This window comes from Periplaneta americana, chromosome 12, assembly GCF_040183065.1.
Source record: "Periplaneta americana isolate PAMFEO1 chromosome 12, P.americana_PAMFEO1_priV1, whole genome shotgun sequence".
Lineage (NCBI taxonomy): Eukaryota > Metazoa > Arthropoda > Insecta > Blattodea > Blattidae > Periplaneta > Periplaneta americana.
Genome location: NC_091128.1, coordinates 124,527,727 through 124,555,140, shown reverse-complemented (window position 1 = coordinate 124,555,140; position 27,414 = coordinate 124,527,727). Strand labels below are relative to the sequence as shown.

Genomic DNA, 27,414 nt, shown 5'->3' with positions numbered 1-27,414 from the left:
CACCGCACATTTCCATGGTTTTATTGTAATAGTAGGGGCTATATCACATTTCCATTGTTATATTTAAATAGTATCGCACATTTCCATGGTTTTATTTTAATGGTATCTTTAATTTCTACGGTTACATTTTACTAGTATCTCGAATTTCCATGGTTATAATTCAATAGTATCGAACATTTCTATCGTTTTATTTTGTAATAGTTCCGCACATTTCCATTGTTTTATTTTAATGGTATCTCACATTTCCACGGCTATAATTTAATAGCACCGCACATTTCCATGGTTTTATTGTAATAGTAGGGGCTATCTCACATTTCCATTCTTATATTTAAATAGTGTCGCACATTTCCATGGTTTTATTTTAAAATGTTATTTTATAATGACACTTCGCGATATGTTTTGTCTTCCTTTTACTTTTTCTTCGTTTTGGTGTGGTGAAGCTATCACTTCAGCCTTTAGTGGACTTTTGTGCCGTACTGCTCCTCTACTGGGAGTCAGGGAATGACTTTTGAAGACCGAACTGTTGCGCTTTTGTAGTTATCTTAATTTAACTGTGTAATAGCATCTATCGATTCAATCTGCACGTCTTAAAGTTCCGGTGAGTCCCACTGAAGTGCCCTTTCACCCCGCTCCGAAAGCTTATTATGCTCAGACTGATGCTATCTATAGGCCTAACCATTCGCAATACATCGCACCGCACCGTTTGACATGAACACTATTAAAGTGATGATAATATATATTGAAATTGAGAGTGACTGAAAGGATGGATGGAAACGGGAGAACCCCGTGAAAACTCTCAGGAACCTTGTCTTTGTTCACCATAAACAACCGCCATCACTGGAATTCGAACCCGGGTCCGCAGTCATCGCAAACCAGCCCCCCTTTTATTTACTCATTGCAGGAAAATAAATATTTTCAGCTTGTCTGACGTCATTTTGTTTACAGCGTTTGCTCGTTTGTACTAGTGATTCCCCTCTGAGAATGATTCATATCAACTCTACTAATTTATAATTACCGGTACTAGATAAATCGGTATTTATTTGAAACAAATTACACAAAATGACAGTTCACTAAAAGTCGGTTGTAACAATGTTTTTCGTTAATCATATAAAGTGGGAAATGTACTCCATTTAGACGCCACGAAGACGCATGAAGAGCATAGAGATAAGAGCTCCATGCCTTCTTGACTTCGGCACGAGAAGGATGTGATGTTGTCGACACCACACACCGACCGCCTTTTATTCCCGACAACTCTGTTTTCAATTTGGCAGAGGCTTCGTTTCTGTTACAAAAAAATTACAATTTTATTCTACAAGCTGTATTTTAACTTCGCTCTAGAATATGCCATTAGGAAAGTTCATGATAACAGAGAGGTTTTGGAATTGAACGGATTACATCAGCGTCTTGTCTGTGCGGATGGCGTGAATATGTTAGGACAAAATCCAGAAACGATTAGGGGAAAACACGGAAATTTTACTTGAAGCAAGTAAAGCGATAGGTTTGGAAGTAAACCCCGAATAGCCGAAGTATATGATTATGTCTCGTGATTAGAATATTGTACGAAATGGAAATATAAAAATTGGAGATTTATCCTTCGAAGAGGTGGAAAAATTCCAATATCTTGGAGCAACAGTAACAAATATAAATGACACTCGGGAGGAAATTAAACGCAGAATAAATAAGGAAAATGCCTATTATTATTATTATTCGTTTGAGAAACTTTTGTCATCTAGTCTGCTGTCAAAAAATCTGAAAATTAGAATTTATAAAACAGTTATATTACCGGTTGTTTTGTACGGTTGTGAAACTTGGACTCTCACTTTGAGAGAGGAACAGAGATTAAGGATGTTTGAGAATAAGATTCTTAGGAAAATATTTGGGGCTAAGAGGGATGAAGTTACAGAAGAATGGAGAAAGTTACACAACGCAGAGCTGAACGCATTATATTCTTCACCTGACATAATTAGGAACATTAAATCCAGACGTTTGAGATGGACAGGGCATGTAGCACGTATGGGCGAATCCAGAAATGCATATAGAGTGTTAGTTGGGAGGCCGGAGGGAAAAAGACCTTTGGGGAGACCGAGACGTAGATGGGAAGATAACATTAAAATGGATTTGAGGGAGGTGGGATATGATGATAAGAGACTGGATTAATCTTGCTTGGGATAGGGACCGATGGCGGGCTTATGTGAGGGCGGCAATGAACCTTCGGGTTCCTTAAAAGCCATTTATAAGTAAGCTGTATTATTATCATTAGTAACAATATTTATAATTTCTACAGTTACAATCAAAATTGAGATATATAGTCAAGACTTTATTTAAATCTGAGGTGTAGGGCCTACTCTTCCGTTATTCTGTCTGCTACAGATCAAACCATCGTAAATCTTTAGTGGGAAGTTATTGTGAGACGAGTCTTCACTCCGCAAGACGATGAAACTACAGCAACTGCCACTCCAGTTCCAAAATCTTTACCACCGTCCCAACCCCTTTCGCAACTCCTGCTGCGAACTTTATGGAGTTATAAGGGAGTGTTGTTTCTCGAAGCTAAGTTTGAGGGAAGATTTTACTTGGGGTGTGGTTTGAACCCGTGTTCGAGTTGGTGGAGGAGGTTATGTTCAGGCGCGCCAACTTGGGATCTTCTGATTTGTGATGTAGCTGCGGTTGATGTCTGGATGGATGGAAGGAAGGAAGCAAGGAAGGAACCAACTCCCTTCGTCCCCCGCTTTCTCCCAGTTAGCTTTACAGAGATTAGGGAAAACTGTCTTAGCATATCTCTTAACCTACTCCATGAATATTAAGTGGTTACCTCGTACAGTGAACCACATAAGAATTATAGCATCTAGCGGAAGAAATTAATTATGGAATTAAATTTCCTTGTAATAATTTCTAGAGATGAACTAATTTACAGGAACTGTATTAATTTACCATTCATAACTGTCAACTACTTGTTCATCTAAGCTTCATTTTGTCAGTCGTAAGGGGAGGAGCCATGATTTATGGCGTCGAAAGATGGTGGTGAACCAGGGGTATGCGAATCGGTTCTAAATCTTAATTTAAAACTGTTTGTAATGGTGATTTCGATTTGTTTTGAAGCTACCAGGTTATATCCCAACACTGAAATTCAGATTAGTTCCAGTGTGTGCCTCTTACTCTGTGTTTATCTTGTATTGTCCTAAGCGGTAGCTTTGAGTCTTGTTATCCATATCCTGTTTAAGAATTTGTAAAATTATATGAAACAATAAAAGCTTCAGTTGCATTTAAACCGTGATGATTATGATGATGCTGATAATAATAATAATAATAATAATAATAATAATAATAATAATAATAATAATAGTCGCTTTCATTTGTCTAGGGATAAAGCTCTCTCCTCTAGACTCAAGGACTGCGGGGTTCAAACCCGACCGGAGTCGATTGATTTTTCAGGACTCAAAAATCCGAATCTCATGTTCTCCAGGAGGGACTTTAAGCCGTGTGTACCATGTCGGAGATTTCTGGCACGTTAAACATTTCAAGCCTAATTTAGAGCTTTAGACCACGTTTCTCCTCTCTCGCATCCTAGTAATACCTTAATTTCATACCAGGTGGCGTTTGAGGCGAGTCTCTCTGCCCTTGTTGGCAAATAAGTGTAACCCCTGATCACATTATATATCAAATTGGCCATTCCCATGTTATGAAATTAATTAATTAATTAATTCATTCATTCATTCATTCATTCATTCATTCATTCATTCATTCATTCAGTCCACACCTGTGGGCTAACGGTTAGCGCGTCTGGCCGCGAAACCAGGTGGCTCGGGTTCGATTCCCGGTCGGGGCAAGTTACCTGGTTGAGGTTTATCCGGGATTTTCCCTCAACCCAATATGATCAATGCTGGGCAGCTTTCGGTGCTGAACCCATTACTCATTTCACTGGCATTATTACCTTCATCTCATTCTGACGCTAAATAACCTAAGATGTTGATAAAGCGTCGTAAAATAACCTACTAAAAGTCATTCTACCTAACGTGATATCACAAAATATAAGAAACATTTTCTCATGATCTATTAAAGATATGATTTTGAAATTTTGTACACATTTGCTCTGCATTATATTATAACAAATCCATGCAAACAGAATTTTAAAACTTCAGTTTTTTTTTTCAGAATAAACTTTCAAAAATGTGTTTAAAAAATAGGGAAGAGTTCGGTAGTATCGGACATCGGGTAATATCGGACAGTGATGTTTCTTTCATCTGATACCAGATGGTAGTACCTAAGTGGTCCCGCGCCGTGGCGTCGAGGTCTAAGGCATCCCGCCTAGGACTCGCGTTACGGAATGCGCGCTGGTTCGAGTACTCATGGGGGAAGAAATTTTCTCACCCAGTGTCGTGATGCACTTGGGGAGCTACGATAGGTAGCGAAATCCGGTTGCGAATACCAGCTGTAACGGCTGGGGGGATCATCGTGCTAACCACACGATACCTCCATTCTGGTTGGATGATCGTCCACCTCTGCTTCGGTATGTGGGCATGAGGCCAGCAGCCGGCTGGTCGGTCTAGGCCCTTCACGGACTGTAGCGCCACGGAGTACCTAAGTGACATGGTTACGTTTCCGTATGCGACATCTGAACACTGCTACTACAATCTGGTGGTAGATGAAAGAAACATCACTGTACTACCATCTGGTGGTAGATGAAAGAAACATCACTGTCCGATATTACTCGATGTCCGATACTACCCAACTCTCCCCTACATCACTGCTTTGCCAAAGTAAAGTTCTTTAAATATTCACCTAAAAACAAATTTACCTCATGCAAAATTTCATTACTTTATCTCAAATAGTTTCTGAGAAAATGTTCTTCATTATTGAAAACTGGGTACTGCGAATAACAAGTCTTAAAGTTTGAATATGCATGCCATATGATTAATTATTGTTTTACCTCTTGTGACCAACAACAACAACAAGAACAAGAAAACAACAAGAACAAGAACAAGAGCAAGAGCAGCACTGTTAATAGCAAACGAGAAAATTGATAAATCAATTAATCCAAATCCTGAAGAAGAATAATTTTTACAATTGTTTTCTACTCCAAGTCCCTCTCCAGTCTTTTTTCTAGAACTACTCTTGGCTCTTCTTGATTGAAACGTATTTACACTAACATTTGAGCCGTAAAATTTTGTGGAGAGATTCTCAACGCTATGTAAAACTTTTTAGACTAAGTTAGTTTTTAGATAATGTGATTCTTGTTCCTACATCTCCCCTTAATATGTCGTAAATCTAATGTTCTGTCTTGGTATTCAGTAGAGACTGAACCCATAAACTTCGAATCTGATAGCAAACACGATAACCACTCGATCGCTGGTAACGACGACGTCGAAGTAGAATAAGATGGTGAAGACTACAACGTTAATAATAACAGAAGAACCGTTTCTGTTGTTGTGATGCATGTAACTGTTCATTACTGTAAGGACATTTCTGTTTTCTCTCTCAATGCTGTATATTCAGCGATGCTGTTTCGGAAATTACTTTTCAGTAATTATGACAAATGAGAAGTCAGACGTCTGCTACTTACGTCGAGGAGAGGGGAAACATGTTGCCAAGACTGTCTTCTGCGTGCAAATTAAGCGTCGCATATGTTGTAGAGAACAAGCCTATAATAATAGTTCTCCAGACACGCTTCAATTATAAAATTACATGCTAAGAGATCATTATCTTGAAAGAAAGTCTCATTTTGCATGCTGAAAATGTGGCGTATCAGAAGCTTAGGTTATTCGTAATCCTCTTCTTGTTCGCTGGTTTCAATTAGAAGAAAATAACCCGTTCAGAGAGGACTTCTGCATGTACACATGTATGTTATGCATCCTTTCAATTTCACGGACACATTTTTCTCGTGTGTACTTATCAATTTATATAATTTTGTTATATTTATTGTTTTTCGGACACTTGTAGCTCAAGGATAGCTTCTCACCTTGGGACAAAATTTCTTATTAAATATTTCAGTCTATACTTACACTGGTCTACAGTGATTTTGTTACTGAACAAAAACAAGTATACCAATCATAATTTGAGTGTGCTGATTACAGATCCGAAGTCCATTTTGCTATCACGTCACAATTTTAAAATAATAACATTTTTAATTTTTACATTTTTAATATATTCAGAACCATTTTATTTATTTTATTTTGATTTTGTGAAGTGCATTGTTTGAGTGGAGACTGTTTCATTGATTAGTGGGATATTATTATTATTATTATTATTATTATTATTATTATTATTATTATTATTATTAATATTATTATTATTATATTTAGCTGTGAAAAGTTCTTCAGCTGTATTTATGTTTCTTTTGTTATTAATGACTCTCAATATTTGTAGAGATTTTTTAATATTTGTTAATTGGTGACACTTCATTTATTAAGTGTGTAGCTAATTTCGATTTGTTTCCGTTGTGACGAAAATCAGATTTATGTTCATTGTAACGTGTCCTAAAATTTATTTTAGTTTTTCCTACATATTTTATATTATGCACGCATTGTATACTTCACCTGACATAATTAGGAACATAAAATCCAGACGTTTGAGATGGGCAGGGCATGTAGCACGTATGGGCGATTCCAGAAATGCATATAGAGTGTTAGTTGGGAGGCCGGAGGGAAAAAGACTTTTGGGGAGGCCGAGACGTAGGTGGGAAGATAATATTAAAATGGATTTGAGGGAGGTGGGTTATGATGGTAGAGACTGGATTAATCTTGCTCAGGATAGGGACCAATTGCGGGCTTATGTGAGGGCGGCAATGAACCTCCGGGTTCCTTAAAAGCCAGTAAGTAAGTAAGTATTTGATATTACAGTTTTTACAATTTAATAAATATATTCCGCCATTTGAATATCTGTCCTTGTCTTGTGTTTTATTAGGTAAAATATTATTTAATAACCATTGTTACCATAACAGATATATGCTGTAGGAACAAAAAATTAATCTTTACGTAGATTATTTGCCCAACAGTGCATATTGCTGTGGAATCCCGGCTACTAAGTCACTCAATTGAGTGGGCTCCTTGTATAATGGTAGTTGATTTAATATATGTCAACATATATTCCGAACTTGGAGTCAGGCCACAAAGGGAAAAACACTGGAGGAGTGAGATTCGATCCGATGCTGTAAATTGAACTTCGGCGTAGCTCAGTGGTTAGAGCGCTTGGTACGTAGAACCAAGGACCCGTGTTCGATCCCCGGCGCCGGAGCAAATGTTTCTCCTCTATTTTTTTTTATTTTATTTTATTCGGTTATTTTACGATGCTGTATCAACATCTAGGTTATTTAGCGTCTGAATGAAATTAAGGTGATAATGCCGGTGAAATGAGTCCGGGGTCCAGCACCGAAAGTTACCCAGCATTTGCTCGTATTGGGTTGAGGGAAAACTCCGGAAAAAACCTCAACCAGGTAACTTGCCCCGACCGGGATTCGAACCCGGGCCACCTGGTTTCGCGGCCAGACGCGCTGACCGTTACTCCACAGGTGTGGACTGTTTCTCCTCTAATAGCCATTGTTACCATAACATATATTCTATAGAATCCAAAAATTAATCTTTACGTAGATTATTTAATTTGTTGTTTGTACTGAAAGCTACATTTATTTTTTTCTTTTTTAAATGTGTTATACAATTTGTGTGAAATATTGCCGTTGTATAAATATTGTCTTGTATATCATCGTAGTTCTTTTTTTTTTTTTTTTTTTTTTTTTGTTTTTTATTTTGAGTACTTATTTTATGTTGTATCTAAACTGGTACCGTACATGTATTGCAAAAAATATTTTTCGGCACTGTTGCGAAGATGTCGCACATGTCCAGATGGTCTATAATTTTCTGCGCTCCTACATTCAAGGGGTTTTGTCCTTGCAAAAACGCCTTGATTCTCCATTATGGATTGTTTATTCATAAGACATCACGAATTGCATCACGTAAGTTATTTCAAAATATGAAGTCCACCATCGTGTGCCTCTGCTCAGATGAATTGGGAAAAGGTCTCTAAGGCTACTGGTTAAATAAAATTGCCCTGTAGACCAAAACTAAGATGAGTTAAAAAGGGGAAGTGGAGGCTTCTGAAGTTAGAAGACACTGAAATAAAATCGCCTGCAGAGATGTTTTACCTTGTCGACCTGGTTGGCGAGTTGGTATAGCGCTGGCCTTCTGTGCCCAAGGTTGAGGGTTCGATCCCGGATCAGGTCGATGGCATTTAAGTGTGCTTAAATGCGACAGGCTCATGTCAGTAGATTTACTGGCATGTAAAAGAACTCCTGCGGAACAAAATTCCGGCACATCCGGCGACGCTGATATAACCTCTGCAGTTGCGAGCGTCGTTAAATAAAACATAACATTAACATTGTTTTATCTTCTCATTGAATTTACTCTACGTGAAATTAGTAACTAAACCAGATCAGAATAATTGTGGAGTTCGGTTGAGTTTAAGATTTGATTTGATGACATTCACAACAGACAGAATATACTGTAATTCCGAAAGAAAATAAGTACGTGAGTTTTAATGGTAGTCAAGTTGTGAAGTTTTTTGTATTACATTCAGACAATTACAAAATGTTTAATATTGGATTTTTACAATTTGGAAATTTGATAGTCAAGTTATGAAAGTTTTCATAGATGATTTAATATACTTGTGATTTTTGTTTCAGTGCGTGGGGTGAGGGATTTTTCCTGGCGACGCAGACTGGAGTTATAGGTGCACTGGTTCTCTTCTTCGGACGATCAGGCAAGGAGGCCTTCTTCTTCATCGTTAGCTATGCAGCCGTTTGCGTCCTTCTGATGGGGGGTTATACTTCTGTCGACGTGCTGTGGTCGTTGCAAGCCCTCAACGTTCCCATCCTTTGTGTTAGCAAAGTAAGTGTTAATAATTTTATTTTATTATTATTGATTCTCTCTGTGTGTCTATATTTACAGACATGAGCTTGCAATCTTCTATTAAACTCGTCTTTCATTAACTCTTGCAAGTGTTGGGCCTATGAAGGGTGATATTTAGTAGGCCTCCTGTGCATTATTTTCCAGGCAGTTAATTTCGAAAAATCTAATATAGAGTCTGTTTCACGGAGACAAGAATGTGGTTCCTTTTTGACCATTAACAAAATGTCAAGTTTCAAATCGTGTCTGTTGACCGTCTACCAGATTTATTTAAGATATGATATATCCAATTATCTATGCTCTCTCGCACAACAGTAGTAGGTATCAAAGAATTTTGTTTACATAAAAATACTCCTTTCTTAATAAAAATGTTTGACGTTTCTGAGCTTTTTGTCCAGAATCCCTTCATTCAGTTTTAATTACAATTGAAGGGTTTAGAACCATAGTGGGCCAAGCGCCATTTACTAAAACGGTAGAAAACAAGGGTTTGTTGTGTATATCAATTCTCGATGCCCGTGCGTCCTACTTTAAACGGTTCAAACCTACCCGCGCAAACTAGAGTCGCTGCTTTCTCTCTCTCAGAAAGCAGGTTGGCTCGATTTTTTTTTTCCCTCTTGTGAGGGAGAAAGCAAAGATCGCGCGGCGACGAGTCACGTTGGCAATAGAAATACCCCCAGGCACTTTGACGTCAATGGCGTCCTCAACCACCATTGTTCCGAGGGGTATAAATATAACGCATCTCCGCGACTTCAGTCACTCGTTCGCCAAATGGCAAAGAGGTAGCTCTAACGCGTCCTCTGTCACTGGCAGCAGTCTTCCAACCAGGCTTACGCTATGGTTGTCTTTTGTTCGGACGTGTCTACACACGGCCACCACTCCGGGAACAGGGAGCCAAGCTGCGCCCCTGTCTCCTGGATACTTTCCTACACCAACCGAATTTCCCTCATTTCTTACGTATTCTAAACTTATTTTATTCTCGTCTCGCTACTAGTCTCGTCACCACCTCCAACCCATCCACTTCTCTTCCTGACTTCGACTCCCCTCTTATCCCGGCTTGTTCATACACCACAGTCCACTCCTGAACTCCCCCCCCCCTCTAGTGTCGGTAAGTCGCATAGTACGCTGTGTTGATCCTCCGAACGCTAGAGACCACCAACCCCCCCCCCCCTATTGTCGGTAAGTCGCATAGTACGCTGTGTTGATCCTCCGAACGCTAGGGGCCACCATTCCTCCCCCTCTTGGAGTCGGTAAGTCGCATAGTACGCTGTGTTGATCCTCCGAATCCAAAGGGGTGTGTTCTCGAACGTCGATAAGTCGCACAGTACGCTGTGTTTGATCCTTCGACCTAGAGAATCAACCATCATCCCGATTCCATCTCTCTCGTTATCCTGCCCACCACACAACACACATGAAAGCAAGCCGATTTTCCCCAGGCACCCCCGTTACCCCTACCTCCCTTTCATTCAAGTCGTACTGTACTATCACCCCTCATAACTCTCCTCGCATCGAAGCCTCAAGGATGAATTTCTAAACTATCAATTTCTATCACGACTCTCCCGTTACCCCTACCACAGGACTAGGAGGAATCACAGTTATACTTTCTTTGTTAGCTATTTCTGTAATAAACAAATGTTACTTTAAAACCGTCTTTCCTTTAAACTTCACCACAGTTTCTTATTATCACCCCACCCACAAGCGACAGCCATCTTGTCACATCACTCCCGTTTCCCCTCCCCACCTCGACAACACGTCGGAGAGGAACGACCATCGGAGACCGGCGTACGACAGGTTAAAATGAAGTTATTACCATAATTCAATGGAAACATATAGCAAGTAATATAAAGTATACACATTAAAAATAAATAATATGTCAATTTTCATTAAACTATGGTATTCACTTAACTTTAACCCTTGCTTTCCCCGTTTTTAATAAATGGCGCTTGGCCCACTATGGCTCTAAACCCTTCAATTATGTGTTACTTTTTAAAAATCCATGTTTTTATTGGTTATTATACAACGCTTTATCAGCTGCTACGGTTATCTAGCGTCTGAATGAGATGAAGGTTATAATGCCAGCGCCAGGGTCCAGCGCCGAATGTTACCCGGCATTTGCTCTTGATGGGTTGAGGGAAAACCCCAGAAAAAACCTCAACCAGATAAATTGTCCCAACCAGGATTTGAACCCGGGCCTGCTCTTTTCACGGTCAAGGATGCGAACTATTACTTTACAGTGGTGGACTCCCCGTGATATTGTGATAATTTAGGCTACATGGTGAATCGTAAGTAATGTAATTAATTTAGGAAGGTTATTCTTTGAGCTATGTCAAACAAAAAAGTTCAATACAATTTTCCTCGTTTTTGCTTCCTTTTCGCTGTAAAAATTGTTTAATATGAAACATTTTATAACGTTTTTTGGGGAAGCCATTGATTTAATTCCCAATATGCTGAGTCAATTTAAGAGAGTAGTGCATTATGATAATAAATTTGAGGACCTAACAATCTGAATGTGCTAAGTACCGAAAACAACTTTCTGAGATCTTGATGAAAGACACACTGCGAAATGCATGTTGGGATACCTACAACGCCGTCTTTTGGCGCACGAATGAATCACAGTTTGGCTACGACAAAGACAATTAAGTATGATATTCTCATATGGATGTTTCTCCCTTAGATTGAGTAAAATGAAATTTTAAACATTCGCACTTTGCACATTTAGAATGTGATGTCTTTAATTATTGAAATAATTTTAGTTTCGTCCTTTAAATGTGCAGAAATTTGATCCAAACAAATGTAACATTGAAAAATTTCTTTTTAGAACGAAAAGTTACATTTCTTCGGATCAAATTTCGGCACATTTAAAGAACGAAACTAAAATGCTTTCAATAATTTATTATCATACACTGCTCTCTTAAATTGACTGAGCGTATTGGGAAGTCAGTCAATGGCTTTCCCAAAACACACTATGAAATGTTTCATATAAAACATTTTTTATCTCGAAAAGGGAGCAAAGACGAGCAAAATTGATTGAATTTTTTGTTGGAAATATCTCAAAGAATACTCCCTGAAATTAGTGACAATACATCTGTAGTATTCATGACATGTTGTTGGTTAGTATGTTAATGAATAAAGTAGATAATAATAATAATAATAATAATAATAATAATAATAATAATAATCTTTAATTATAATAATCTTTAATTATAATAATATTATTGTTATTATTCATGGAAAGCATGGGGCTCTACCTCCATGCCCCCCAAGTACCTTCATGGCATGTTACGGGGATACCTTTACCTTTATTATTATTATTATTATTATTATTATTATTATTATTATTATTATTATTATCGAAAACTGGTTTAACAATGTGTACACATCTTCCAGTGCCCAATATTCTAGTTTTTTGAAATTAATTTCAAACATTCTCTCCAATCTTCTCTCTTAACCCACTGTCCTTCCTCCAATTTTCTTTCCCTCATTGTTTTAATTCCAGTAATCCATGTAGTATTAGGTCTCCCTCTCTTCAACCTCTCGGACGGCAACCATTTCAACAATTTTTTTGGTAATCGTTCTTCACTCATCCTTTTACATGGCCGTACCATTGCAATTGCATATGTTGTACGTAATCCAGTATTGAATTTTTTACTCCCATTTTAGATTTTGTTATATTGTTTCTAATTTTGTCTCTTTTTGATATTAAAGCCGATCTTTTCCAGAAGTTCATTTCTATAGCTAATAATTTAGAAATTGTTTGATGTTTCAGCTGCCAAGTTTCTGTTCCATATGTTGCTATGCTTCTTACTATTGCTCTATAAATTTGTAAATTTATTTTCTTTGGTAATACTTCTGTCCCAGAGGACGATATTTAAGGCTGATATTGCTGATTTTGTTATTGTTAATCTTCTTTTGATTTCATGATCTTGTTTCCCATCTTTGGCAATTATTACTCCAAGATATTTATAATTTTCGCAATGTTTAAATATTCCCATATCTTCTTCTAATATCAAGTCTTGTGTTTGATATAATAATAATATTAATAATAATAATAATAATAATAATAATAATAAATTTATAAATCTTCTCACCGTTCGTGAGCTGCCACAAGGGACAAAGAGTACTTAACCATATAAATGTTTACAAGTTCGTTGAACCATTGATTTTGTTTTAACAATGGAACACCTACAAGTACATAGCTGCAAATACATTTTGAGATTAGTGGAAATATACCTAGTTTTAGAGAGGTAAGTGTTACAAAAAAGTAAAGAATGCTAATGAACTTAGTTTCATTTCGAATATAGGTGATGCTTCAAGAGAGCAATTGATCCTTTCAATGCAGCTAAGGTTACAACCGGAATAATATATGTAGGTATTCCAAGCCTATTAAATGAAGAGAGTGGCGGTACCTCTTGCTCCAACCAGAAGTCCGATTATTTCAAGCTCTTTTAGATGGTACTTTTGCAGGTAATAGGGAATAGTAGGCTTGTAGATATTTCTTTCATTGTCCACTTATGATGGCTGTTCCTCATTCGTTTCGAAACGCACAGTGGGATCATATTATGTATCCAGATCTTGTAGATTCCTTGAAAGCTATTATATCTATGCGCCGTCTATTGCCAGTGACGGAGAGACCATGTACTTCTTCAAAGGTGTTGTAATCGGCATCTTTAAGGGCAGTGGCTATAATTGATCGTACTTGGTGGTGTCTAGCGTTTCGCAGAGTTTCGCCTTGCGGACAGGATCCCAGAACGTGTGCAAGAGTTTCAACCTCGTTGTGGCAATGCCTATAACGGTTGTCCTGAGATCTTCCCGGCAGAGCACGTACTCCTGCAACATTTCCAACCATTTTAATGCCATCGGGCCATTCGCTGTTGGAGAGTCCTTCGTGTTTACAAATTCATATTTTGTTGGCACCAGGATATTGTTTAAATAAAACTACGCCTTTCCCTTTCTGTGGATGACGACATCAAATATCAAATTCTCTGTTCCTCAGAAGGTTACGAATCTTATTAAATTATTATTGTTATTATTATTATTATTATTATTATTATTATTATTATTATTATTATTATTATTATTACCTTTATTTTCACTAACTCCGTTTCATGTGAGTTTGACTGAATAATCAGTATGTTTTAAATGCGTCTTAAATATTGTACTTATATACTATCATATATAACTTATTTATTAGCGTGTCATGCCGTAGGTAGGATTAGAAACCACGGCAGTAATTTTCACACTGCGTTGAGGCAGTGCGTTAAACGCTGTGAACACTATAGCCTTCGCCTAAATTTTTAAACAAAGACTAATTACCTAAATACTACTCTTTCAATTTATTTCTATCTTTTGAATTCAAGTATAGGAAGTTGTAAGCTTTCATGTTGGGCGCCACGGCGTTATTTCTTAAGAATGACGTCAGATTTGTAAACTGAAAGCGAGTACAGCAAGGACACATGAACGAATTCTTTTAAGACAGCCTTGCGAATTGCGTATACTTTAATTAATACAGCTTATAGGAACAGCACGCTTTTAGTTGCCATTGACATTTAAATGTTTAGTTCCATGGCTGTGAGGGACTCTTACAGAATTATTATGGCCACGCAAGCTGAGAAAGCTTTGATTTCTACCACGACTAAATAGCTACAGTTCTATTTTTTTATTTTTATTTTTGGGTTTCACATGATATTTTCGGTTAATGTTGTAAAGGAGTGAGGGTATATTTGCCTTTTAACTCTTATTCGAAAGCATTTTCTTGTTACTGCAGGTCCAGTCGTACTTATATAACTATCATTATAGACAGTTTTGGTCTCTTCTGAATTATTAGCTTTTACTATCGTGAGTTGTCCCCGACGAACCCCGTGGGATATCTCATTTACCATGCCGTTATTATTGGGGAGTGGTAAGTGGACCCCTGTTACATGTAGCCTCGAGGAATACTTCTCTTACAATTGAAAAATTATTTAACTAAATTAAACGGTTTAGATGTTCAAGGCGTTAAATATAGTAGAAAAAAAATCGAAGTTAGGTTCTCTTTCTTAATGAAAAAAAGACATCATTTCATGTAAAGTCATATTTTTAATATTTTTAGGTACAGCAGCTTTGTTATAAATTATAAGAATTTGTAAAAAGTGTTCTACATAAACACTGTTATCCTTTACGCCAGTAATCACATGGCTGAGAGTTTTTTTCCTGCTTTGATGCTAGGTCTATGGAAAGGGTTTCCCTTGATTGCAGATTAGTTCTTGGGAGATAGTGGCGTACACTGCCCATGGATCCGATATGCATCTGTTGTCACGGGGGGCTACGACAGTCACGCAACTTGGGAAAACTTCTTAGCCCTCCACATGTCGTTCCCTCCTCCCCCCAAAAAAGAACACTTGCTTCCTTACTTGACCACTAATTATGATCATTAATTACATAACTCCTTAAGGGACGTCTCATATATATACACGACATATTTCTCGGTATATTGTGTGGTTTTTTTCTGACCGTATAATGGAAAGGTATTAATATTTCCGATGTACACATGCCCGCATATACATTGAGAAATTTGACTCCTTTTGAATACCCACAAATCCACATGTGGTACTATTTTTCGCACGAGCGTACAGCAATTGTTCTTTTATCGCACTTTCTCTACAAAGAAGTGTTTTTTTTTTTAAATCACCAAGCCTGTTATTGGGTTTTCTTCCCAAATGATATCTAGTAATGCCAACCTGAGGGGATTTATGACACCGTTAAACAAATAGAGAAAGTTTAGTATATTTTTTTTAATTAGTATACGGTATAGAAGAAATAGATTATATTAGATTATTGATTCTTGATTCTCAACCTGTGTTCCGTAGAATCCCAAGCTCGGTCACAAAAGCCGCGAGATTTTTCGATGGATATATATATATATATATATATATATATATATATATATATATATATAATTTGAAGTGGTAATGGAAATTACGGGAAAACGGATGAACGGATTTTAATAAATGGCCCCTCATTTTGAAGCTTGGAACCCAAAGTTTTTCGGAAAAGTAGTAGTTTTCAGTGAAATGCCAATTTTCCTACACAATTTTCCTATTTTCCAAAATCCATCTGTTGTCAGTTTTGAGAACTAATTTTATCGAATCACGGCCGACTTGATTGACTTTCAGAACAAAACACACACTACAATAAACAACAGGCTATTACACGAAGGCCATGACCTGCAGGATTGCCGACATATTTAGGGCTCAATTCAATTTGTTATTAAAAACTGATTCTGCAGTGTCTAATAATTTTCTGAGCACAACTGTGTATTGGATATTCAAATCTACGAAACTTGAGGTGGTTTGATGACATTATTATCATTAGAAATTAAATATTATTATAGTTGATATCATGATGCATCTATTTTTCATTAATTATACATAATATTGATGCTATATTGATGACATGAAAGTGAAACGTTTTGAGGTTATGTAAGTAAATGTAGACAATATCTTAATTTAGATATTCATTTCTATAATTTACTGAGTGGCTGCTATATATAACTACAAAACTTAAGCAACATAATAATATTGTTATTAAAAATCAAATATTTTTATACTTATTAGCCCAGTGGGGTTGGGTCTTTTTCATATACTTAATGGCGGTGTAGTGTAGATATTGATATGTGTCATTGTCTTCAGTATTGGCTCGAGAGAGCGCAAAAATTACAGTTCCTAAGAAAGCTCAAAAGGTATTACTTACTGATAAAATAAGATGCCTAGAAAATTTTGTAGTCTCCAGATCATTTCAGCAAGATCTCTTACTAGGATAAAATGATTTTGCGCTCTACATTTCAAGGTCTACATGCAGCAGCTATACGAAAATGCTATTGTTCGAAAGCTTAGCAAACCTGACATTTTTTTAACTTTCGCCTACAATCCACAATGACCTGAAATAGCTACTGCTATCGTCCTGACATTAATACTTGCGTTTTCGCGTTGAAACTCAAAAACTGAAGTTGGATAGGTTCAAGCGAAAATATTTGGCCTAATAAAAACCATTCAGAGGGATTATGTTTCATTATTATGGAAGCAAATAACTATTAAAAAGACAAGTATTCTTCATTGAAAATAAATCTGAAAAATTTTTATTTGAACGTCTAACGAACTTAGTTTGCAGCAGCATTTGCTGCACAAGCCACTAGTATATATATATATATATATATATATATATATATATATATATATATATATATATATATAATTTGAACTGGTAATGGAAATTACGGAAAAATGGCTGGACGGATTTTAATAAATGACCCCCATTTTGAAGCTTGGAACTCAAAGTTTTTCGGAAAAATAGTAGTTTTCAGTGAAATGTCAATTTTTAAACATAATTTTTCTATTTTCCAAAATCCATCTGTCGTCAGTTTTGAGAACTAGCTAATAGCATTCACGGCCGACTTGATATTCCCTTCGCTTTTTTGTAAAGGAGAAGCGAAGCGAGCATCAAGTCGGCCGTGTTGCATTTCAGAATAAATCAAAACATATACTACAGTAAACAATATTACACGAAGGCCATGATCTGCAAGAATGCTGACATATTTAGAGCTCAAATTAAATTGGTCATTAAAAAATTAACATACTAAAAATAATTTATAGGTTCGATTCTGTGGTGTGTAATTTTCTGGGTACAGCTGTGTATTGGATATTAAAAACTACAAAACTTGAGGTGGTGTGATGACATTATTACCATTACAAATGAAATATTATTGTAGTTAATGCCATGATGTGACTATTTTTCATTAATTATATTAATGCTATATTGATGATATGAAAGTGAAACGTTTTGGGGTTATATAAGTAGATGTAGAGAATAACTTAAATTAGATTTTGATTTCTATATTTTACTGAGTGGCGGCTGTATAGTATATGTTACCGAAAGCTATAAAACTTACGTAATAATATTATTAAAAATCAAATATTTTTATAATTATTAATCAAGTGGGATTGGGTCTTTTTCATATATTTAATGACTGTGTGGTGTAGATATTTATATGCGTGGTTCTCTTCAGTATTGGCTCGAGAGAGAGTATCTTTCATTGTTATGGAAACAAATAACTTTCCGAATGTCTGGTGTTCTTCATTGAAAATAAATCTGAAAAATGTTTATTTGAACGTGTAATGAACTTAGTTTGCAGCATTTGCTGCACAAGCCACTAGTTTTTTTTATAGAAAAAGTAACTATCTATAAGTTTTTTAATTGGACGGAGTTTCGCAATAATAGACCAAGCGACAATTTGAAAAAAAAAAAAAAAGAAGAAGAGATTTGCACAAATCTGTTGATGTCAGGCTAATTTAATTCGGAAGAAATCAAGAATGCGATATCTGAATTTTGCTGCTGTTTATAAGCAAAAATTCGTTTATTGCATAAAATTCATTTATTTGTTTTACTTTGAAATATCAATTCAACTGCTGGTCTCTTATTAAAAATCGGTTAGCCTTTTTTGGTATTATTTGTACTACCGGTATTTTTTCTAATAGTATGAATGTTATAATACTTCAAACAGATTTATTTCAATGACCAATATCTCGAAACAGGTTCTTGGCGCTTGGTCTATTATTACGTAACTCCGTCCAGTTGTTCCTACTACTTTGGCGAGCAATGTTTATTAGGGCAAAAAAAAAAGTATGGAGAAAAGACTGGAAACTACTGAAATGAAATTTCTAGGTCTATACAGTACTCTTTTAGATTTAGAAAGAAATGAAGATATTTAGCGGAATTAAATGTTAAATCAGAGAGCAAATGTTATGCACATGTCCCCAGAAAAAAAAATACCAAGGAAAGCTATAATGTATAGATCTTCATAAAGAAGTGTTGGGAGCCACCGGCGTAGCTCAGTCGGCTGAGGCGCTTTACTGCCGATACGGAGTTGCGCTCGGTCGTATTTTCGATTCCCAATTGGGTTATCTGCTTGGATTTTTTCCGAGGTTTTCCCCAACCGTAAGGCGAATGTCAGGTAATCTATGGCGAATCCTCGACCTCATCTCGCGAAATACCATCTCGCGATCACCAATTCTATCGACGCTAAATAACCCAATAGTTGATACAGCGTCATTAAATAACCAACTAAAGAAAGTGTTGGAAGACTGAGGATAAGATGGTTAGGACGGTACAGACAAAAGTATCTCATCCTGGAGGGATAAAAAAGACCTGTTTAAAGACTTACAAGTCTGATTGGTTTTACCATGTATCTAGAATGGAGAGCACAGGAATCTAAAAAATATTGATGTCCTATATACCAAAGGCCTACTCCGAACAGAATTTTCTTTACAATGTATTTATATGGAATATAGAAAGCGTCGAATCGAATCAAACCGAACCGAATCGAATAGAATTCATGGGCTAGAATATTTATTCCACTGCCGGAACAAAATTTCTTGTTTCGGGTATGATCGTATGTTCTCGTGAAGTCTTCGTGAAAAAACAAATGAGCCATATCTATTTTTGGTAGCGTAATAAAATTTGTTTATTTAAATTCATTGCCGAAAGAATACATAGGCTACACAGAAAATTACAGTTTAATAATATAAATGAAGAAAACTTAATAAAATTTTTCAAATTTCATTATATGTGAAGTTTCCGATAAGCAAGTTATAATCTTAAGTATCTAGAATAAATTGTGCTTATCTAGTATTACATTTATAGCAGTAACGTTTTCAGTACGTGTGTACCATTTTCAAATGCGAATGCCTGTTACATTTAAATAGGTCTGCTTAACTGTGGAATTGGAACATTCATGAACATTATGGATGCTGTTGATAAAACTACATAAAAACACAACTTTAGGATAAAATATATAAAATACATATGTTAACAATAGTTCATATACTTATCCTTAAGTTGTGTTTTTATGTAGTTTTATCAACAGCATCCATGATGTTCATGAATGTTCCAATTCCACAGTTAAGCAGACCTATTTAAATGTAACAGGCATTCGCATTTGAAAATGGTACACACGTACTGAAAATGTTAATGCTATAAATGTAATACTAGATAAGCACAGACTGTTCAATTTATTCTATATATTTAAGATTAATAAATTTTGTTCAGAATTATCCGCTATTGTATGACAAAGCATAAAAGTATTATTGTAATAATTATTCCTGTTATAATGCTTGAAGCGAAATAAATCAATTAATAGAAATGTCAGGTAAAAATTAAAATCCAACGAAGTGCTATAGAACGAAATTTCGTTCCATCTCTCAGAATATAGTGAAGTGGAGGCTATGTCCGTAGTTAAAAATATTATTAATCTAGTATTTCCTTTCTTGTTTTTGATATATATATATATATATATATATATATATATATATATATATATATATATATATTTTTCACTTTCCGCCTCGTCACGTAACTGTGCTAAGCTTCATGTGATCCTGCGGCAGACGATTCGTTTCGATTCCGTAAGTGGGAGCGGGCTTCAAGAAGACACAGAAGATCAGACAAGTATTAGGCCTAAACTAGCGGTCATCAGCACAGTGCACTCTCGGGCTAGCATCCCCTACCCGCTGATCTCTTACAGCACCAGCGTGCAACCGTGGCTGCTGGCGGGTATGCTTTCTCCCGCACGGGGGTGCATATTGCGACACACTGCTTACTCGTTGTCCATTTCAGCGAGTGCTGACGACCACTGTATTAAATAATTACTGGAAACAGATTTACTAAGACCGAATCCGTTATGGACGATGTTGATGATATTTATGCTTTGTGAATTAAGACTTTTAGTTTTGAAAGTTGTGTTTTAGTGTGTTTTTTTACACAAGTTTATTGCTGTATCGTTACATAATTTAAAACTCTGTAGTGTTTTATTATTTTTTCTTATGAAATGAGGTTACTGATACACAAATTTGTATCAAAATAAAAAAAGCTATTTGTGACACTATTAGCTGCACATCTCATTCACTATATTATTTTTTATTTTCAAAGAAGGTGTCCAGTGAATAAACTTCGAACGTCCAAGAACTTATGTCTTGAACAAAAAATGACATCTTCTTTCTTAAAGTGGGTACTGTAGAATGTAAGAGGTAAAGAACTGTCTGAATAAAATATAATCTTGGGAAATGATAAACAAACTAAACTTAAAAATACCTAGCAGTTAATTTCAATTGTAAGTAATATTCGATAAGGGCATTTCTGTTGTCGTTACAAAGGTTTCTTTTTATAATCTGCTTTTGCCATTTCTTGTTCAAATAGAGGAATCTTAAATGAAACTGTAAACATTCATTTATTGATTTTTATAAATTCCATTATGATTTTAAGTTTTGTATATTTGAAGTCATACAACCTTCACTGTCAAACTTAAGGTGTCAAGAATACGTGTAAAGTTTTATTATGCTTTAATACAATTTCGAACGTTGAATGACATTTATCTACGAGCCTACGAGCGTTACATCGTTAAATACCGATAATTCAATACTTGTAAAAGATAGACAACAGAAACCGGCCTGTAAATTAAAGGGTAAATAAGGAACTTTGTATCACTGCACTATATTTTATTCCGTAATAAATATTTTACACATTGTTACATAATTATTGAAAACATGCAACAGTTTTCGCTCATTCCCCATTTTAAATCTGTTACCACTCCCAAAATGCAAGAGTGAGGTCTTTACATGTTGCGAATGAAAGAATTTTTCAAATTTGCGTTCAGGTTTTAGTTAACCTTTGAGATTTAAGAGTGTTGGTACGATTTGTAAATCATGCTTTGTTACTGTATATTGAAGACTGTGAAGTAGTCCTCTGTGTGCGCAAAGCAAGCGTGCCTGGTAAATGCGCGAATATACGTATTGTAATATTTTATAAAATTCGAAACATACATACTATACAAATGCATTACGTAACATTATTCAACGATAACTTGAGAACTGAGGTTCCCCTGTTTTATTAGCTTTATTGTCACCCCTTCGATCATACTAATTTCAACGCATAATTTAATTTGTAATTGCAATTATATGTACTGTATATTGCTGAATTAATTAGGGAAATTAAAGTAACTTTCGATAATCGAAAATAATGTCTTAAGAAAGTAGTAAAGTGATGTACGCAACTTTTCTGTGTGCTTGAAATGTCAAGCAGGTAATAGGTAGTGATGCCTGTGCGATTAAAGAATTCGGTACAAAAGTTTAGTTTAATATTTTAGACTTTTAGTGTTCAGAGTGGAATAAAAATTTCCATGCTTATACAATCAGTCATTCTAAATTCGCTAGTATAAAAGACAACTGATTAGTTTTGTATCCAAGTGCAAAATAAACACCCTAACTGATAATCTGTCTTCCCACTTTGGTAAGCATACTTCATTTTTCAGGTTCACATTACACGCTACAATCTTCACTCATATACTTTGTATTTTTTTAAGTTATCTAGTAATGTATATTGTAAATTCTAAAGCAAAATTTAATTAAATATTTCACCTCTAGTGAAATAGAAAAAGTATTGAACTTTTTAAATCATTTTTTGCAATTTTTTTCAATGCATATATATTTTCTTTCTCGTGTAATATTCTTAAACCCGTCGGTCTGCTATGTAGAACACAGGATGAAGGAAGCACTATAAACATTTCATATACATTGATTCAGTAGTTTCAGAAAAAAATTCACTTAAGTTTTAAAATGCCAACTTATGGAAAACTGCATTTAAAAAAGAAGGATGTATGAATTACATGCACCGTCATATTTAAAGAAGCTATTTAAAGGGCTTATCTGCAGAAATACCTCCCACAATACACCGTGTCCCGCTTAGATTGATAGAGAAATAAGTGTTAATTTAAAGTATAAATAATGGTTTTATAACATTACTTTTTGTACAGCTTGATGTAAAAACTCTCCGAGTTTCGGAGGCGCCTCGAGGTACCCTGAAGACATCCAAAAGGTACTCAACCTTCTGCCAAGTGTTCCATAACATTTGTGGAGTGATTAGCGCAGCTGCATTTATAATGTGTTGTCTCACTTTTTTTCCAAAGTGTCAACTGTATCACGTTGGTACACAACATTCCTCATAAAGCCCCAGAAAGAGGTCAATAGGCGTCAAGTCGGGTGACCTAGGTGGCCAGGCAAGGATTCTTCTTGTTGGTGAAAACGCGATCCTGGGGGAGTTGATCAACAATAAAAGTTCTGCACATGTCCAGATACACATTCCCTTCGATTGTCGCCTCAATGAAGGAGAATGGTCCAATGACGGAATGTTTTACTGAATGGCGCCAAGCTTGTTTTCATGACAAACGTTAGTGCGCATGCGCATGAACATGCAACTGTTTTTAAACCATTGGTGCATAAACTTTGACAGTTTCTGCATCTTGTCAGATGTAAGTCAAAACAATATCTTCATCTGATTTTAAATGGTGATCATTTATTTCTCGATCCCTCTAAGCGGGACATGGTGTATTTAGGCCTATACTGTTTTAAAGAGCAATTTTTGTACTTTTTTCTTAAAACACAAAATAAAAAATCGGACTTTTGACTCCTAATCATTACCTATAAAAATACTATTTTACATTCATTATTTATGTCAGAGAAAATGTTAACTCCTATTTTTTTTATAAATGTGATTGTATCATTCTTTTATTGATCCAGAAAATTAAATATTACTAGTTAGTACTAGGATTTGTGAAAATTAAATTACAAATCTGAGCCATTAGTGAATATTATCTGTATGTAACTTATTTGTTAATTTGTCTGTGAAATCTATTCGTTCTACCGAAAGTAGCTTGAAAAAATATCTACGCCAATATGTTGTTGTTTCATTACAAGCAATAAAATCAATTTTGACGTGACGCTGGCCGTCGTAAGCCAGAAATAGAAGTCAGAATAAAAGAGGAAATAATCTGCACTTATTCTCGTTATTACAGAGCGGCTTCATTTAGGACATTTAAGTCATTCATATTCACGAAGTCACGGCCTTGCATAATGGTTTAATAATACATTGTGAAAATTGACTCATCTAAAACTGTTATCATGAAAATGAATACTTTTCTGAGCGTCTTGCCATATTGCTTCAAGGCGTGCGGCATAATTACAGGATTCTCTTTAATTTTGTACAAAATCTTTTTGCTGAGCAATTTTTCTACTTTGTTGCAGAACATTTTGTCGTACACATAATGGGACCGTTTTAACGGTTCCTTTCATTGTTAGTAATGGCGGGGGGGGGGGGGTAATTTGTACCATTTTGTACTGTGCACAAAATTTCTCTTAACCTACCTCGTAATGTAGGCCATGTCTGGATGTATCACTCCTTCGTCGCGTGTAATTGCAGTTCTAACTCTCCGTGTATGAAGCTATTGAAGTCTGGCAGTCAATATTAGCATGTATCTCATAGTGATGTTGCCTGTTGCGTTTAAGATGAGAAAGACTGAGAGAGGAAGGGGGGAAGTAGAGATTTAAGTTCGCGTGCTGAGGCTCGCGGGCAGAGGAGGGCCCGCCACCTCGCGCCGCAACGAATTACAGGGCGCAACACTCTAATTTAATTCAATTCCAAGAGTCTGGGACCCTGAGGAATCGAGCAAACAGGTGCCGATTAAGTGATTGTCTGGAGTCGACGGTACAAGTCAAAGCGTGTTTGGCCTCGGCGGGTGCTAAATTACAGCTAGACCGATACAAAACCACGCCACACTCGGGCTACCAATCAGCTTTTTGTCAAAGACCAATTTACCGCCTCTTAGCTAGGAACCTTCCGGCTATCGATCCTATTCTGTATTAAGACAATTTCTCAGTATTTTGTATTTAGCGTCATTTTAGTTTAGAGACATCACTGTGACATGTGGAACTTAAGTAGTTTTTAAGACCATCTTCCTACAATCATTTAAATTAGAATGTAGTAGGTCTACGCTTCTGACGCAAACATCCTTTGTCGTGAGTGAACCCTTTAGTAATTGAAGTATTTAGTCCTCCTTCATAGACTAGCCTCTGGTTTGTAAGTTGACTTTGTATTTCTGGAGTTCCGGGTTTCTACCTTGAGACAATGGTAAATTCTGAACTTTCACTCTCTGGAGACCATAAGAATTCTTGAAAGTTGTTTGTGAACTCAACGAATCTTGAATAATATCTGAGGACCATGAGGAGTCATAAATGTCTGAAAATACTGTACAATTCTGTATATCTCGAAAACTCGAAGCAATGCTGAATACCGACTCTTTGACGACTCTGAGAAATCTTGAGATCTTGAGTTATAATCTGATGATTTGGAAGAAATCTGAATCGTATATGAGGATCCTGGAAAATTCTTAATCATATCTTATCAAATCTAGGAAATCTGAATGATACTCCATAACCTTGAGGAATCCTTTAGTTGTGGCTGATATCTCGATTCATAATCTGATGACAGAGGAAATCTGAAGAGTTCCGGGTTTGTACCTTGAGACAAAGGTGAATTCTGAACTTTCACTCTCTGAGGACTATAAGAATTCTTGAAAGCTATTTGTAAATATCCTAAATGTTTGAAAATACTGTTAAATTCTCTATATCTGGAAAACTCGAAGCAATGCTGAATCCCGACTATTTGACGACTCTGACTCTTGAGATTTTGAATCATAGTCTGATGACTTGTAAGAAATCTAAATCATTTATGAGGATCCTGGGAAATTCTTAACGTTGTCTTATTAAATCTAGAAATTCTACATGATATTCCATAACTTCGAGGAGTCCTTGAGTTCTAACTGATATCTCGATTCATAATCTGATAACATAGAGAAATCTTAATCATAGCTCAAGATCCTGGAAAATTCTAACTCATACTTTACCACAGTGGTTGAAAACACCACGATATGATGATGTAATAGAAATGCAACCCGCACACCACTATTGCAGAGAACGGGGTTGAGTGATTATCTCCTCAGGTATTGCAATGAATGAAAGTGCACGGGTAAGGAGAGGAGTGGAGGTATGATGCCATACTTGAGTAGAGGGAGATGCATGTGTCGCAACATATCTTTTGGCATTCACTGCTTTACCATCTCTAGGAATATTGAATCCTATTAAAGACATTGGGGAAGTTCTCGAGCCTGTCTTGGCATTCTGAGCAATCGTATCTTATGATGCCGTTGAGTCCTCAATGTTATAATATAACGTCCTAAAAAATCCTGAATCATATAGCATGACAGTGAGAAACTTCTGCACTTTCTGAGGACTGAGATGTGTTTACTCATGTCTTACGACGTCGAAAAACCATGAACCATGGATGATGGCGACCTTTATGAGTGTCTAATCTTATCTATGTATCTGAGAAATTCGGGGATTCAGATCGTCAGGAATTTTGAATAACAATTTATGATTCGGGAATATATAATCAAATGAAACATATCAAAAGTCTCTTATAAATAAAGAATCCTGAATACCAATTGCAAGAGAAACATACAATCGCTTTGAGGAATGATGAATGTTATCTAGAAACTCTAAGGAATTCTGAATCATATGATTACTTTGATGTCGACTGTCTCAGAAAATTCTGTATCGTATCTGTATGCTGTATTAGAATAATAACGAATTTTTAGTTATATGTAAACTTTCTGCAGCATACAAAATATGAAATCTATAATAATAATAATAATAATAATAATAATAATAATAATAATAATAATAATAATAATAATAGTAAATAACTCCATAGAACAAGTAAATAGTTCAAATATTTAGGATATACCATGTCACTTGGCAGAAATCTAGATTTAATAGAGAAAACTGGAATATTCAATTACGAGGGCGTGCTGAAAAGTAATGCCTTCCTAATTTTTTATGTGAAAAGCTGTACAGTTATTTCAGTGAAACAAAACTGGTAACTTGCTAAAACCTTACTGTACATACTTGTAGTTTTATTTTTCCACATAATCGCCCTGGCGACGAATAAATTTCTCCCAACGGGTGACCAGTTTCTTGATACCGTCACTATAGAATGTTTGTCTCTGATGACGAAACCACAGCCTCACTTCTGTCTGCACTGCATCGTCAGAATCAAAGAGATATCCTCTAAGGTGTTTTGGGAACAGATGAAAATCTGATGGCGCTAGGTCGGGACTATATGGAGAATGATCAACAACAGCGAAACCAAGACACTGAATGTATTCTGTTGTCGTTGTAATGGTGTGCGGACGAGCGTTGTCATGCTGTAGGAGGGGTTGCTCCATATCTGGACGAATCCTTCGAATTCATGCTTTCAATTATTTTAGGGTTTCACATTACCTTACAGAATTATAATCATAATCGTCACCATCACCACCTTAAACCGAAGACCGAATCATGGGGCCCACCTTCAGACATTGCGTCGAATAAGTATGGAAAACATTTTTATTGTGTGAAATGGTGGACGACGTTTTTGTACGCATTGAAAAATTGGACACAAGTTTGTATTAACTTTTTACTTGGAATAGTCCGTACTATCACCCCCTAAAATATTTACTATTCTTCTTGAATCACAATGTATGAGTTCTCTTATTTCCTCTGGAGAGTAAATAGCGAATTCATACCTGGGACTTTTGTTTAGACATTTTCATTCTGCTTTGAGTGTTCTT

At 36.0% G+C, this 27,414-nt stretch overlaps 1 protein-coding gene across 3 annotated transcripts in view; it reads left to right on the top strand.

Moving 5' to 3' along the window:
- Positions 1–27,414, top strand: part of LOC138710869 (mannose-P-dolichol utilization defect 1 protein homolog) — a 524,941-nt gene that overhangs the window by 132,967 nt on the left and 364,560 nt on the right. For all 3 annotated transcript variants that reach the window (XR_011335319.1, XR_011335318.1, XM_069842044.1), the window contains exon 4: positions 8,669–8,873. Coding sequence is in view for 1 of the 3 variants with exons in the window: in XM_069842044.1 (XP_069698145.1) it covers positions 8,669–8,873 (205 nt within the window). In the remaining 2 variants the exon portion in view is untranslated. The remainder of the gene's footprint in view (positions 1–8,668; positions 8,874–27,414) is intronic.